At 44.6% G+C, this 13,695-nt stretch overlaps 1 protein-coding gene across 2 annotated transcripts in view; it reads left to right on the plus strand.

Annotated features, from left to right (window-relative positions):
• Positions 1 to 13,695, plus strand: part of NAV2 (neuron navigator 2) — a gene marked incomplete at both ends in the record, with an annotated part of 305,316 nt that overhangs the window by 258,212 nt on the left and 33,409 nt on the right. For both annotated transcript variants that reach the window (XM_079537585.1, XM_079537584.1), the window contains 5 exons: positions 622 to 913; positions 1,838 to 2,540; positions 10,712 to 11,179; positions 12,195 to 12,260; positions 13,264 to 13,308. In XM_079537585.1, the coding sequence (XP_079393711.1) occupies positions 622 to 913; positions 1,838 to 2,540; positions 10,712 to 11,179; positions 12,195 to 12,260; positions 13,264 to 13,308 (1,574 nt within the window). The remainder of the gene's footprint in view (positions 1 to 621; positions 914 to 1,837; positions 2,541 to 10,711; positions 11,180 to 12,194; positions 12,261 to 13,263; positions 13,309 to 13,695) is intronic.

The following is a 13,695-nucleotide window of genomic DNA, read 5'->3' on the forward strand; positions in this document are numbered from 1 at the left end:
AATAGGGAAAAACAGTTTGTAAGAGCTGGTTGAAAAACTGATGTAATTTGTGTATTTGAGACAGGCTTGAGTGTTGCTAGAAAGTTGGGAGGGATTCATTCTTCTTCGGTTCTTGGGTGTCTTCCTAGCATATTAACAGCATTCCACATCTTCAGATCTGTTCAAAAAGCTGCCTCATCATGCTCTGGAGATCAGATTGCCAGACAAGAGATAGAAAAGCAGCAGGAACAAAGGAAAGCTAGCTGCACAGGTTCAAAATGATTTTTTGGCATTGCATTGTAAAGGGTTCCTCAGAAATCTGAGAGGGGGTTTATGAATGGCATAGGGCTGAATGTATCCTTTATAAACCAAGTTCTTTTTCCTTCTTCTTTATTTATTTATTTGTTCTAAAGGGAACAACTTGTGTGTTTTTTATGTCTATCCCTGCCGCATTAGAAAAGATATACCGTTGTTGGGGTTCTTTTCTTAATGTGACTTTTCCTATTCAGTGGCATGTTGCATTTATTGGTACTCAGAGATGAGTGCTGACTTTATTAATCGGTTTAATAGTTCTCTTTTATGAAGCTGCTCAAAAGGAAGATGTGCTGTGAAGGTTCTATTATAATTCATTATCTGTCCTAGACTGATGCAGAAAAGCATTCCCAGGTCGAGCGGAATTCCTTATGGTCCAGCGATGAAGTCAAGAAATCAGATGGAGGATCCGACAGTGGCATAAAAATGGAGCAAGGATCCAAATGGAGGAGGAATCCCTCTGATGTGTCTGATGAATCTGATAAAAGCACTTCTGGTAGGAAGAACGCTGTTATTTCGCAGACGGGTTCCTGGCGACGGGGCATGTCGGCTCAGGTTGGCATTACCACACCAAGGACTAAACCTTCAACCACCTCGGGCACATTAAAGACACCTGGAACAGGTGAGAAAGGTGTAAACAAGCCAAAGGAAAAAAAAAGGTGATCAGTAGGGAAACAGGCTGAATTCTTGATAGAAGTAGAACCTGAACTTCAGGTAATCCTGTCTTTTTATTTTTAGGTATTTTTTTCAACATGTACAGCAACTTGTACGTCCACATTTCTGTTCCCGTTCATTTTAAAATGAATATTTTGTAGTTGTACACTGAGAAAGTTGTTTTCAAGACAACCCTGTTCTTAAGCCAAACTATTTTTTGGGCATAGTATTAACATATGAAGCATAAATAATGTAATTTTAGCTTTTGAAGTCACGATTAACTTTCAGAATATACAGTGTATGTGGTTGAGGAGAGGTTTTTTTTGTTTTGTTTTGTTTTTCCAGTACTAAACCAGCATGCTAATTTATACTAAAACGCCTTTTAGTTCTGGGCTTTCTCGTAAATTTAGAGTTGATTTTAGCACTTGCAGATGTGTGAATGAAAAATGAGTGAAGTTACATAAGCAAGTAATATAAGTTAATGCCTCTTATTTGATTGTGTCCACACAAAAAAGTTGAAGTCACTACTTATTTTCTTGAAAAATACATTTTAGGAAAATAATTGATTGCCTGACACAACTTATTTCTGATGATAAAAGGGGATCAGTCTGTAGTAGCTGCAGAGCGCTACATTTTTTTTCTAATCTGTCACTATTACATAAGTTTGTTCTGTTTTCCATGCTATCAAGGGCAAACACCCCATATACTTTCTCTGGCAAGTCTGCATGTATAACTCACTAGAGTGGCTTTTAAGTTCAGTGCAGACTAGATCATAGTTTTAACCACACTCTTGTGGTTAGCACGCTTTTGCTTTTCATGCTGCTTTGAGTTTCATCATTTGCTTGCTGTTTTCAAGTCATTAAATATTAGAATTCTTTTTCTATTTTTGTAGGGAAAACTGATGACGCCAAGGTATCAGAGAAGGGTAGACTATCTCCTAAGGCTGGACATGTTAAACGTTCCCCATCAGATGCAGGACGCAGCAGTGGTGATGAATCCAAAAAGCTTCCCACAAGTAACTCTAGAGCAACTGCTGCTAATGCTAATGCATTCGGATTTAAGAAACAGAGCGGGTCAGCCATAGGCATGACCATAATTACTGCCAGTGGGGCAACTATCACCAGCAGATCAGCTACTCTGGGAAAAATCCCAAAGTCGTCCGGACTCATGGGTAGGACCGCTGGTCGGAAGACTAGTGTTGATGGCTCACAGAACCAGGATGATGGCTACTTAGCGCTCAGTGCTCGAACTAACCTTCAGTATCGTAGTTTACCCAGGCCCAGTAAATCAAGTAGCAGAAGTGGAGCTGGGAATAGATCTAGCACTAGTAGCATAGACTGCAACATAAGCAGCAAATCAGCTGGGTTGCCTGTCCCTAAAATGAGAGAGCCTGCCAAGGTAATTCTTGGAAGCTCTCTGCCAGGATTAGTCAATCAGACTGATAAAGAGAAAGGGATTTCGTCTGACAACGAAAGCGTGGCCTCATGTAATTCTGTTAAAGTGAACCCTGCATCACAGACTGCTTCTAGTGGAGCTCAAAGTACTCACCAGCAAGGAGCCAAGTACCCTGACGTGGCCTCTCCCACTTTGCGCAGGTAGGCAATAAATTCATTGATTGTGAAATGATGTTAGTTAGAGCTGAATGATCAAGGACTCTTTGAGCCAGGTCTGGCTGTATTTTGAGAAGCATTCAGTGTCCTACACGAAGGTCTTTGTACTTAATTTCACATAAGCAGTTTGACTAGTGTTGTAAATACACAGAATACTGTGAGACAAGAGTGTCACCTTTGTTTCGGCGACTCTGGCTGAAGTCCCTTTGTGAAAGTGTTCCGATAGCCCCGGTCAGTTTCACGCACTTTTCATGACACCAATATGGTGAGCAGCAAAATGGGTTTGTTGCAAGGAGCACACCCTTCTTAAAGCTTTCCCCATTCCTTAGGGCTACTATAGTTATCTCTGACCAATGGACATGTGGCATGTCTTGTTTCCTCCTTATTTGGTCTAACCTGTTCTTCTCTCTTATCTTCAAGACATTTGTTGCCATGGTTTCCCGAGGGCCAAGGGGCCCCTGTGGACCCTGGCGACTGCCACAGCCCATTCAGTTGACTACATTTCCCCCTCCCTAAGCACAGGCCAATCTACTATAACCTGAGAGGACCCTAATCATGTGCACCCCGAAATCCTTGCATTACGCCTATACATGCCATCATCCTCTCAGTTAAGTGTCGCCCCGTTACATCGCAACGCGCCAAATAATCCTACCCTAATAACCCTATAACCTATTAACCTAATAATCCTAATGTCTTAAGCGTGAGTTCTACATAAAGCTATATACTGCATTCTTAGACGATGCTGATTCGTTCGTCTTAGCATTTGTGATGAGTCATTCATCTCAGCATACACTATACTTATCTATGTTATATACCTATACACCTATATAATATGACTATAAGCGTATAGCGTATTAATATTAGACCTAATACAACTATAACTGAATACAGAATAGAGTTAAACAGAGTTAAACATCTGTTACAGCGCGTACGCGAGCCCAGTTACAATCTTTCCTGAAGCCTATGGTATTCTGGAATACCAGTCGTTGATTACTTAAATGTTATTGCAGACAGTTCATGAAGCATGGTGCGCAAATCACGATGCAGGTCTCACACCGCTGAGCAGGGGGAGATCCTATCCCATCACATCCCAAGTCCTCGCCTTCTTTGCCTGCTGCGACATCTCTCCCATGCTCAGGGAAACCTTACTGGCTTAAGCACCATGCACATCAGATTTGTTACATGCAGAAAGAGAAGGCCTAATGCTGTCAGGACTTCTAATGCATTTAAAGCAAGGAGTGATTTCAATCCCTGTTTCTCTGCACAATCTATCAGGTGTGCGATGCCTTTCGGATCAAGGGGTACCCCTTCCGGGCCTCTGTTATCGTTCCCCACTATCAGGAAGGTCTCTCATGCTCTTCCTTCCTCTATCAGGCTAGATCTAAACTTCCCACAATCTGTTAGTGCATCTCTCTTAACTCCTAAATGCAGATTCACCTCTCTCCTTTCGCTATCCTGTTCAGTCACAGCTGGAAGCTGCGGGCTCCGCACTGCTCCCACTGTGCCCATCTCCCTTTGATCAAGCACTGACTGTTGTGGAGCCTTCTGATTGGTTGTATACGCACTCAATCTTGTAAAAGGATGTGTGGGTCGAGTCAATGGGTCTGAACACTCTGGCAGAGAGTGGGTCTGGAGACTACCGTTATTTCTTTCTCCATTGGGTGCAACCTGAGCAGAGGGCGCCGGCCGGATGCCACCTGCTCCTTCAGGCGCAGTCAGGATGGACAGTGCTGGCCAGACACTATCATCCCAGCGCCTGTAACTTACATCGCTTCCCTTTCTCTCTGCTGTTTTTCTTTTACCGCCTCCCTAACTTTTGACCAATCCGTACCTGAGCCTTGCCTGCAGTCCCCACCCCCCTGGGCGTAACTGCATCCCACCTCTCAAGAGGAGACAGCAAGTGTCCCATCCCAGCTCACTTCTCTCTAACGCCCCCACAGGTGGTGTTAGATTATGCAAAAACAGCGGTTGTCTTAGATACAGCGGGGGGGGGGGGGGGGGGGGGGGGGTTCAACGACCTTGCATTCCTGCACTTGAGCCGTTTTGCAAGATAAAAGTGCAGACAGTTGAACGCCTTCTTCTACTTGTTTATGCGAAGCTGAAGCCGAGGGGGGGTGAAGGGGGGTGCCGAAGGTGCAGACAAAATCTTGGTCGCCATAGCTGAGGGCATATTTGCGGTGTTCTCTTCCTCAGGGGACCTGCAAGAAAGTACGCTCCCCACACACGTAAGCATGATCCTGCCTAAGGGGCACTCTCCCATTCCCATGGTTAACTTCACTGTGGGCAAGGGGCTCACTGAGGTACGGGACTCCAACCTTGGGTAGGCGGGGTTGCATTGGCTGGCCCATTTGGTGTTCCGGGGGAGGGGCCCTGGGCTTAAGGCACCCTCCCATCCTCGTTTCCCTGCGGCAGTATGACAAACTTCCAACATTGGCGCAGCGTGCCCTGATCTCCCGCAGGCTTGGCAGGTCTGGTCTGGCCCTGCTTCCCCTTTCTGTCTCCCAGGGGCTTGGCATGGGGCTCCGAAGTGACCAAACTGACCACACTTAAAAGATGGCCCCTTACTCTGATCCTCTCTCACAGCCATCGCCGCTACTAACACTGCTGCTAATCCGTCATTGGTGAGGGCGTTGTTCTCTGTTTCTCTAGTACATACCTAATGATATCTCCCGGAGTATTGAGGTCGTCGGGAGCAGCTCGAATAAGATCCTTAACATTTTTGTGTAATTTCTGTTTAAGACAATCCATGATTACTGCATTATGGACAATCTTTGGCAGATCTGAGCCTTCTACCACCCGAATCAATAGATTGGCAAAATCCAAGAATGACTCAGATGGACCCTGGGCTATCTCTGCCCAGGGAGCAGAAGGTTCAGCTGTCCTTGAGAACCTTCTGAAGGCTGTCAGAGCTGCTTCTGTGGAAGCTATCAGCTCTCCTGGGCAAAGTCGTCTGAACTGGCCCTCGGAGGACCCTGTCATCCCTTCCCCATACCCTAACAACCGTGTCAGATTAGTTACCTCTCCCTGTTTCCTACCGTTTGCTGGGTGTCGTGGGTTATGTGTCGCTGCAGTGACTACAGCCCTGAGCTGTGCCAACCACTCTTCCTTCCATAACATACACTGCACTGGCTCGAGTATCACCTGCATGAGGTCCTCTACGTCGTATGGAAGCAAAGGCCCCGGAGCCATAATTGCCTCCAGTGCAGAGAGTGTAGCAGGCGACCGTAAACCCTTTTTCCCTACTGTCTCATCAAGGCGAGTTACCGCCTTTGGATCTAAAGGAATCCAAACGGGTCCCCTGATCTCTATAGGGAATGCCTTACAATCATCCAAAAGCTCCACCGCTCTCATCTCCTCCCTTACCCGGCCCCAATCGATAAATAAAGTCCCTCTCCCCAGATTAGCTGGGAACATGGCCGTTTGGGAAGGCGGAACGGGTGGCGGGGGCAGAGCCGCAACCAACAATCGCTTGGCCCCTGAGGGCAAAGCCACAGCCAGCAATCGCTCGGCCCCTTCCCCTCCCCGTTTAGGATCCTCCCCCTGACGAAAGCCACGCAAAGAGGGGTACAGGAGAGGATACGGGGGCGGAGCTGTCGGGGATGATGGCGACTCTTCGTCCTTCTTTTCCGATGTTGACGTTTCTGGCGCAGTCGGTGCCTCCGGCGCCGTCTTGTCTTGGGGCAGATCCTTGAAGGGGTTGGAGTCTCCCGCCCGCGGTGACCCCCCCTCGCCCGGATCCAAACCCAACAAATCTCTGGCAAGGTTTTGAGCAGTCTTTTCTTCCCTCGCTGCCTTCAAAGCCCCCCGAATCAAACCCAAAATTTAAGCACCAACGCCCCTTGGGACGACATAGCTCTCTGAGCGAGCGCTAATGTCAAAGAGTCCCACTTGCCGGAGTCATAAATCTCATAAGGAAAAGAGAGAAGTCCCTCCTTTTCAAGAAAAGAGAGGGACTCGTTCTTACAAGGGGCGGTTTTCCCGCAGTACGTTTTACAAGTTTGATATAGTACCTTAATGACGGATTCCATCGTCGCCCAGGGAAATGAGACCCTCCGCGACCTTCCACCAGCTATCGTGGTGGGATAACTTCGCAGCGCTGCTCTTGGCCCCAGGGGATCAGCCCCTCCGGCTCTTCCGCCGCCTTACCATGGCAGGCTCCTGCGGCTGTCCCGCAGCCAGCTGTCACACTTTCACAAGTGAGACTTCCTCACACGGGGCACCATTTGTCGCCTTTGTTTCGGCGACTCTGGCTGAAGTCCCTTTGTGAAAGTGTTCCGACAGCCCCGGTCAGTTTCGCGCGCTTTTCACGACACCAATATGGTGAGCGGCAAAATGGGTTTGTTGCGAGGAGCACACCCTTAAAGCTTTCCCCATGCCTTAGGGCTACTACAGTTACCTCTGACCAATGGACATGTGGCATGTCTTGTTTCCTCCTTATTTGGTCTAACCTGTTCTTCTCTCTTATCTTCAAGACGTTTGTTGCCATGGTTTCCCGAGGGCCAAGGGGCCCCTGTGGACCCTGGCGACTGCCACAGCCCATTCAGTTGACTGCACAAGAGCAGTAATTTAACATTTGGAAAAGAAGAGCAGCCTGTCTGGCAGAAGTATGGGCAATTGTGATATGAGTCTCTGTCTTAAGGATTGTGCCAGAAGGCATTATCTGTACTGATGTCACAGGAAGAAATATTTTCTTGTGTGAAGGTTACTGAAGAATTCTTGCACTAGTGTGTATGTAGCAGACCTGGACGTGCTCCTGCGGTGGTTCAAATCACAAATTGACAATGGAAGAGTTGTTTCAAATGTTCATTGTGATGGTACAGTCTGACCTACCATGTTTAGACTCACGTGCCTAACCCCAACTGAAGTTTTAGCCAGTGTTTTGTAAGACTCATAACAGCAGGTTATTCAAGTACAAAGAAGCCTAAGAGAAATGCCTGTCTAAGCTGGGTTGAAATTTCTTATCTCAGGAGTATTTTTGAACAGCTATCTTACTTGTCTTGTGATTCTCCACCACTATCCCACACGATATTTAACATGAATATTGAGTTGGGCAGGCAGGAATTAATTTCTTGATGTAGTGTGCATCACAGTCTTGATATTAGTGAAAGGTTCCATTTATTTTATATTATTTTTCAATTTAGTTTGACATTGAGTAGCTTGTCTGTTTCAAGTGGCAGTGTTTTGCATTTCATTTTGTCTTGACACCATAATGCCCATACAGTTACGCTACATCATCCTGCTTGCAGTGATGTGATAAAGCTACATTCCATCTGAAGCACCAGTGCAAGCATAATGGCTGTGATGGCAGCTTAGGCTAAAGCTCTATAGAGTTGTAAGCTGTTTCTTTTTAGGCCAGTGGTTTTATTTGAAGAGCCTTTGCAAGGCTAATTCAAGATACTTCATTCATTTTATTCCCGGTTATCATTAGATAAGCCGTGTCTTTTAGAACGTTTAATCTTCATCAGGCTCCTTAAAATGAAAAACTCAAATGGACCTTCCATTTCTAAGGCATGCCACGTGGCAAGTGCAGATTTTCAGTGTTGCATGCCTCAGGCACATAAATCTGGAAATTTGATTGATTTTTTGATTGCAGACTTTCTTTTTTATTAATAGAAAGCCATGTTGCTAGCCATGTAATTGAAGCGCTGCATCAGAAATACGTACAACTTCGGAGAGAAGACGCTGAGCCTGAATTTCACCATTCCATCTTTTGATCTAGAATTTCATTCTTGAATTTTTACTAGGCTGTCTAAATAGAGACATATGATCAGAGTTGGATTTGACCTCTTGAATTTGTTACTGATTTCTAGAATGGCAGCTGAGAAGACTTTGAGCGTTATTTTCACATTCAGTTAAGATGGGTTGCATGCAGTTTTTCCTGTATATTTTCTTAGCCTTGAAATTTTTAAAATATTCCACAGAATCTGCAGAATGGTTGAGCTTACAGTAAATTAGAAGCCATATCTTTGCCTGAAAGTCTGCAAATGCATATAACTGTTGTAAACAGTGAAATTCTGTAATTTTGCTGTGGGACCTTCCCTGTGTCTATTCTCTGAATATTCTCTTTAGCTGAAGTATTACATATCCAGCATTTCTACTAAATGAAGCTGTTTTCTATCATGATATATTTTACTGGTTGAGTGTTTGTGCACTGCACATATAATACCTTGCTTTTCTGTTAATGGGAGACATGCACGACCGAAAAGAGCCAGCTTGAATTTATCAGTTGTTTGTCAGTAATAGAAGGAAGGAGAAAACAGATGGCTGTTGTTGCAGTGTATTTCCTTCCAGAATTAATCCCTGTGTTGATGTGACTATCTTGCTGGGATGGATGTTTTCTGTCCCAAAAGGAATGCTCTTCAGACCACAACCTCTTGTTCTGAGGCTGTGGTTCAGCACTGCACTACCTTTGGCAGCAAAGCGTTCCTGTTCGTGCCACAGCGCTTCGTCCTTTCAGTTGCAGCAGAGGTGCTGTGAAACAGCTTGGGAAAGATTGCTTAGTTTAAAAACGGGTTGTAAAATTGGTGTGTGGGTGATGGGGTTTTTTTGAAGCTCCAGGATCTTATCCCTAAGTCTCCGATTGCCTGTGTAACTAAAGAGGTGGTATGCAATGGCACACAAGCAGAAATACCCTGAGCTGCTGTTGTTACTGAAGGGCATGTAGTATTGCAGTATGATTTGATATTTTTCTTCATAGCCACTCCAATAGTATTAATTCTAAATGAAACCTAGACTCTTAAACATCTCTCAATCCCTGTAAAAATGGTGTTTATTGTTTGGAGGCTTGTGCTTGTCTAAGTCAGCTTGTCCTAAACATTAAGGTATGACATGGGGTCTAGGTAAGCCAACTGTGCCAGATCTGTGCAGGTTTGTGAATGCCTGCATTCTCTAAGTCAGGTGCTGAGTGCTCCTGGCACAGATTTTGGAGCAGTGCTGGACAAAGATAATTAGAAATGTGCATCTCAGCCTGGTCCAGTAGTGCTTTGCTGCAAGTATGCAGCAGCAATGATCCAGTGGAGGCATTCCACGCATTGCACAGGTGTGCTGAAGCCTAAGATAGCACATGCATATAGTAGGTACAGTGGTTCTTGGCATCACTGGGTTTACTACAAGCGCTGTAGAGGGCCTAGCTAAGTTACGCAGCTTGAGTTTCTGGGAAGGGTTGGATAGGCTGAACAGTGTGCATGTGGTGTGTAGATGACCTGGGCATACTCAGAAGCAGAGAAAGTTCTGCTCAGAGCACACACATCCATACATCTTTAGGAGCTCTTAGCTAGAAATGCTGTAGTCCTCTTCTCTGAGGACTTCCCATAGACACCCGCTTTGTAAGATTTCATCCCCAGTACGACACGCTGTTGATAGGGAAAGTCCATATAGATATGGGTGAGCAGAGCTGATGTTCTAAAGCAGTTAAAAGAGCTAAAAGGCAGAAGTAGAATAGTGTTCTAGAAAAGATGTTTTCTTGGCAAGAGGTGCAGTTGTAGCATGGGCATCAGTGAAACTGGAAAAGCTGCAGTCATCCTCCTCCAACCATGCTTTTATACCCTATCCCTTGCACTGGTGGACACTCAGCTGATCTTCTCCCGAACCAGTTCCAGGTGCCAAACAAGGAACAGTCTCATTCTGCACTCCAGAAGGATAGTTTCTAGCCAGTTTAGCTACTGAAATGAACCTACATTTGATGTCAGTAAATATCTTCACTGTTACGTCCCTGCACACGATGCTGGGTCTGTGCAGAGCAGTCAGTGATTTGCAGAGAACTTCACTGGACAATAAGCTTTCAACCTGTGCTATTTGGTGTTTTGGAGTAATCAGGGAGGTGTTTCTCTGGTATCTTTCCCTTAAGGAGAAGACAATAGTACAGCTATATTTCAGTCTTGTAAGGCAGCATTTTAGCTTTGAGAAAGTATTATTCTATGATTCAGTGCAGAAACACCAAGGATGGATTTGAAACTGTAGTAATTGTCTCTGGACTCGAGCATAGGTGGGCTGAGCATAAGGGGATTCAGAAATTTGTAGTTTTGAATATGTAATCTATTATCATTTATTTAATGTTGATTTTCTGAACCTAAGATATAAGATAGTTTAAGATATAAAATATCTTTGCATTTAATATTCCATGTTATGTATTTTTCATACTGTCTTTTTTTTTGCAGACTTTTTGGTGGAAAGCCTAGTAAGCAAGTTCCCATCACAACAGCAGAAAATATGAAAAATTCAGTAGTCATCTCCAATCCTCATGCTACTATGAACCAGCAGGGTAATCTTGATTCACCATCTGGCAGTGGTATACTAAGCAGTGGGGGCAGCAGTCCTCTCTATAGTAAAAACACAGATTTGAACCAGTCTCCACTAGCTTCTAGTCCCAGTTCTGCACATTCAGCTCCTTCCAACAGTTTAACATGGGGCACCAACGCAAGTAGCTCTTCAGCTGTTAGCAAGGATGGCATTGGCTATCAGTCTGTCAGCAGTCTTCATACCAGCTGTGAATCCATTGATATCTCTCTGAGCAGTGGAGGTGGGCTGAGCCATAACTCCTCCGGGAGCTTGATTCCAGCCTCTAAAGATGATTCTCTGACTCCCTTTGTCCGAACCAACAGCGTTAAGACCACACTGTCTGAAAGGTTAGTAGTTATTTTCTCTCATTTCCATATACTCGTACGGATTTCAGTGTGAGTGAGGTTCTGTCAGCAGTAGGCAGGAGTTTAGCTGCAGTTCAAGTTCTGCTTCTTGCAACGTGGTGTTGAATGAGATTACTAGAACAAACTAAGTAACCATTCTAGGAAAGGAGAGCAGTTCAGAGCAAGTGGATATGTTCAGGTGAGATTTTTCATTTGCTATGGTAATATGACAGCTTTTCTTGTTACCGTATTATACTTAGAATATGAATTTTGCATCACATATCCTTCCTGAGTTACTTGATCTGTTGGTGGTGTTCAAAAAAACCTCCAGCATTATGACAGTTTTAATATGAGAAGCTATTTCTTCTTGTTTAGCTTCTTGCTTATAGCATTTGATAAAGGTGGAATCTGGGCTACCAGTGCTTGTGTGTTGTGATGATGGCAACAGTTTATGAAAAGATGTGATTTGACAAGCTTTTAGATTGGAGCTCATGCTGAAAAGTCCCTGTCTTTGTGGTCACTTGATCCCTTCTCTGCCTCTCCCTCCTGCCCTCTATCCCATATCCAGCTGCCCTCTGCATTCTTCTGGTGGAGGTGTTTGTGTGAATGCATTAAACAAATCAGCTGGGATTTGGATCCAATTGGAAAATGGTCACTTAAATTGTATTTCAGGCTGATTGGTTTCCTAGCTGTCATCAGTAGCTGGTAGGAGTGGGGAGCAGGCTGATCAGGGAGGAGGGAACATGCTTTTCCAGCATGTTGAGCTAGCATCTGGATAAGACAGAGACTTGCAGGGCATGCTCTGTTGTAGAAGGTGGTATCCCACAAGCTACATCCTGATGTCTAATTATGCAGTCAAGTGACACAATTTTTGCATTTGCATCTTAATGCCGAAGTTACTGCTGAATGTAATGTTCTGATGGTTTGGGTTTCTGTTTATATTTTATTGTAATTCCTTTCTGTTCTCTCCTCTTTTTCATTCTAATATTTTTCTGTCTTACTGGACTGGTTCTTCTAGCCCTCTTTCTTCCCCTGCTGCTAGTCCCAAATTCTGCAGAAATACTTTGCCCAGGAGACAGGACAGGTAATGCTGTCTCAGGACAGTAGAATGCACAAGGCTGTAGGTTTTGTTGCCCATCTTGGTGACGCAAATTGTTTTGTGAAAGATGTGCTCAGTCGAGTCCTCTGCTGTGTTCATTGTTCAGCTGTGAACTGACACAAAGACATGCCAGTGAGAGTGCACTCAAACACCCCATTTATCTACCTAAATCTGGATTATGGCATATGGCAGAGATGGCATGTTCTTCTCATTGCTCTTGATACCGGGAACATCTTTTGATTTGGGGTTGGTTTGGTTTTTTTTCTGAACATTTGCTCATTTCTTTGCCAATTTTTGTTCTGTCATTCGAAACTCTCACTAGCATTTCAGCATCCTTCTGGCATGCTGCTTTTCTCACTGCGTTTCAGGCTTGTCACTTACGTCGTGAAGTCCCAGTGTCATTCAGTGTTGTCAGTCCTTTATTGCAGTTTGCTACATGAGTGTTTTGTGGGGGCTTGGGTTCAACCATCCTTCTAAAAATGAATGTAAAAAAGATGACCTGAATCAAAATGTTTCAGTTTGCTGATGGAATTTAAGCTGAGATTAGTACACTTAAACAGCTCGATCCTGTTAGTCCCATAGCACGCAGCTGAAGAGTGCCATCAGGCTGCATTCCCAACGTGTATTGCTGAGCAGAGTGGCAGGAAGGTGGTTCTGGCCAGCAGATTCTCCTCAGTTTTCAGAAATAGCCTGTCGAAATGGGGATTTTTAAGCATATGCTTGACACACAGTATTTTTACGTTTATTGTGGACGGGAGAAATGACAGAATCACTCTGTGAGCAGATGAGTTTCATTAGCATGGTGTCAGCTGCATGCCTGTGAAAAACCACACCTGGGGAAGGAGGTTTTTGCATGTTCCTGTAGGAAGGCCCCAGCACTTTTTTCCTCTGAAGAGGTGATGCAGATGTTTGCACTCCCTTCTTCGCTCTGACCTTAACCCTTCCCTGTGTCCTTCTCTGAAGTTCTTCTCTTTTAACTTTTCTGCAGCGACCCACATCTTGATAGGAACACTTTGCCTAAGAAGGGACTCAGGTATCGGTGTTTCCACACAGTTTAACGGCTTTTGTGGTGGCTTTGGAGTTTGCCTTGTGTTTCTGTTGTGGCTGGTGGTGATGGTCGCAGTGCTTGCAAGAGGTGGCAACAATCTTTCTTCCTTTTCTTCTTTTCTTTCTTTTTTTCTTTTTCCTTTAATTCATAAAGGAGGTCATTTTCTACTGTGCTTTTTCTTTCTTTTTTTTTCATCCTTGTCTGCTTAAGCAAGAGTTGTGGCTTTTGCTGGAAAGCACGTCATCAGCCTTCACTGGGCTTGCTTGCTTGGAAGCAATGATTTTGCTGCTTTTGTTGCTCTTACATGCAGTGACATGAGATTATGTTCACCCCAGTGTCCTTGGTGTTTGTACAAAAGCAGAAAATATTTTC

The sequence above is a fragment of the Tetrao urogallus genome (assembly GCF_951394365.1).
Source record: "Tetrao urogallus genome assembly, chromosome: 6".
NCBI classification, from domain to species: Eukaryota; Metazoa; Chordata; class Aves; order Galliformes; family Phasianidae; genus Tetrao; species Tetrao urogallus.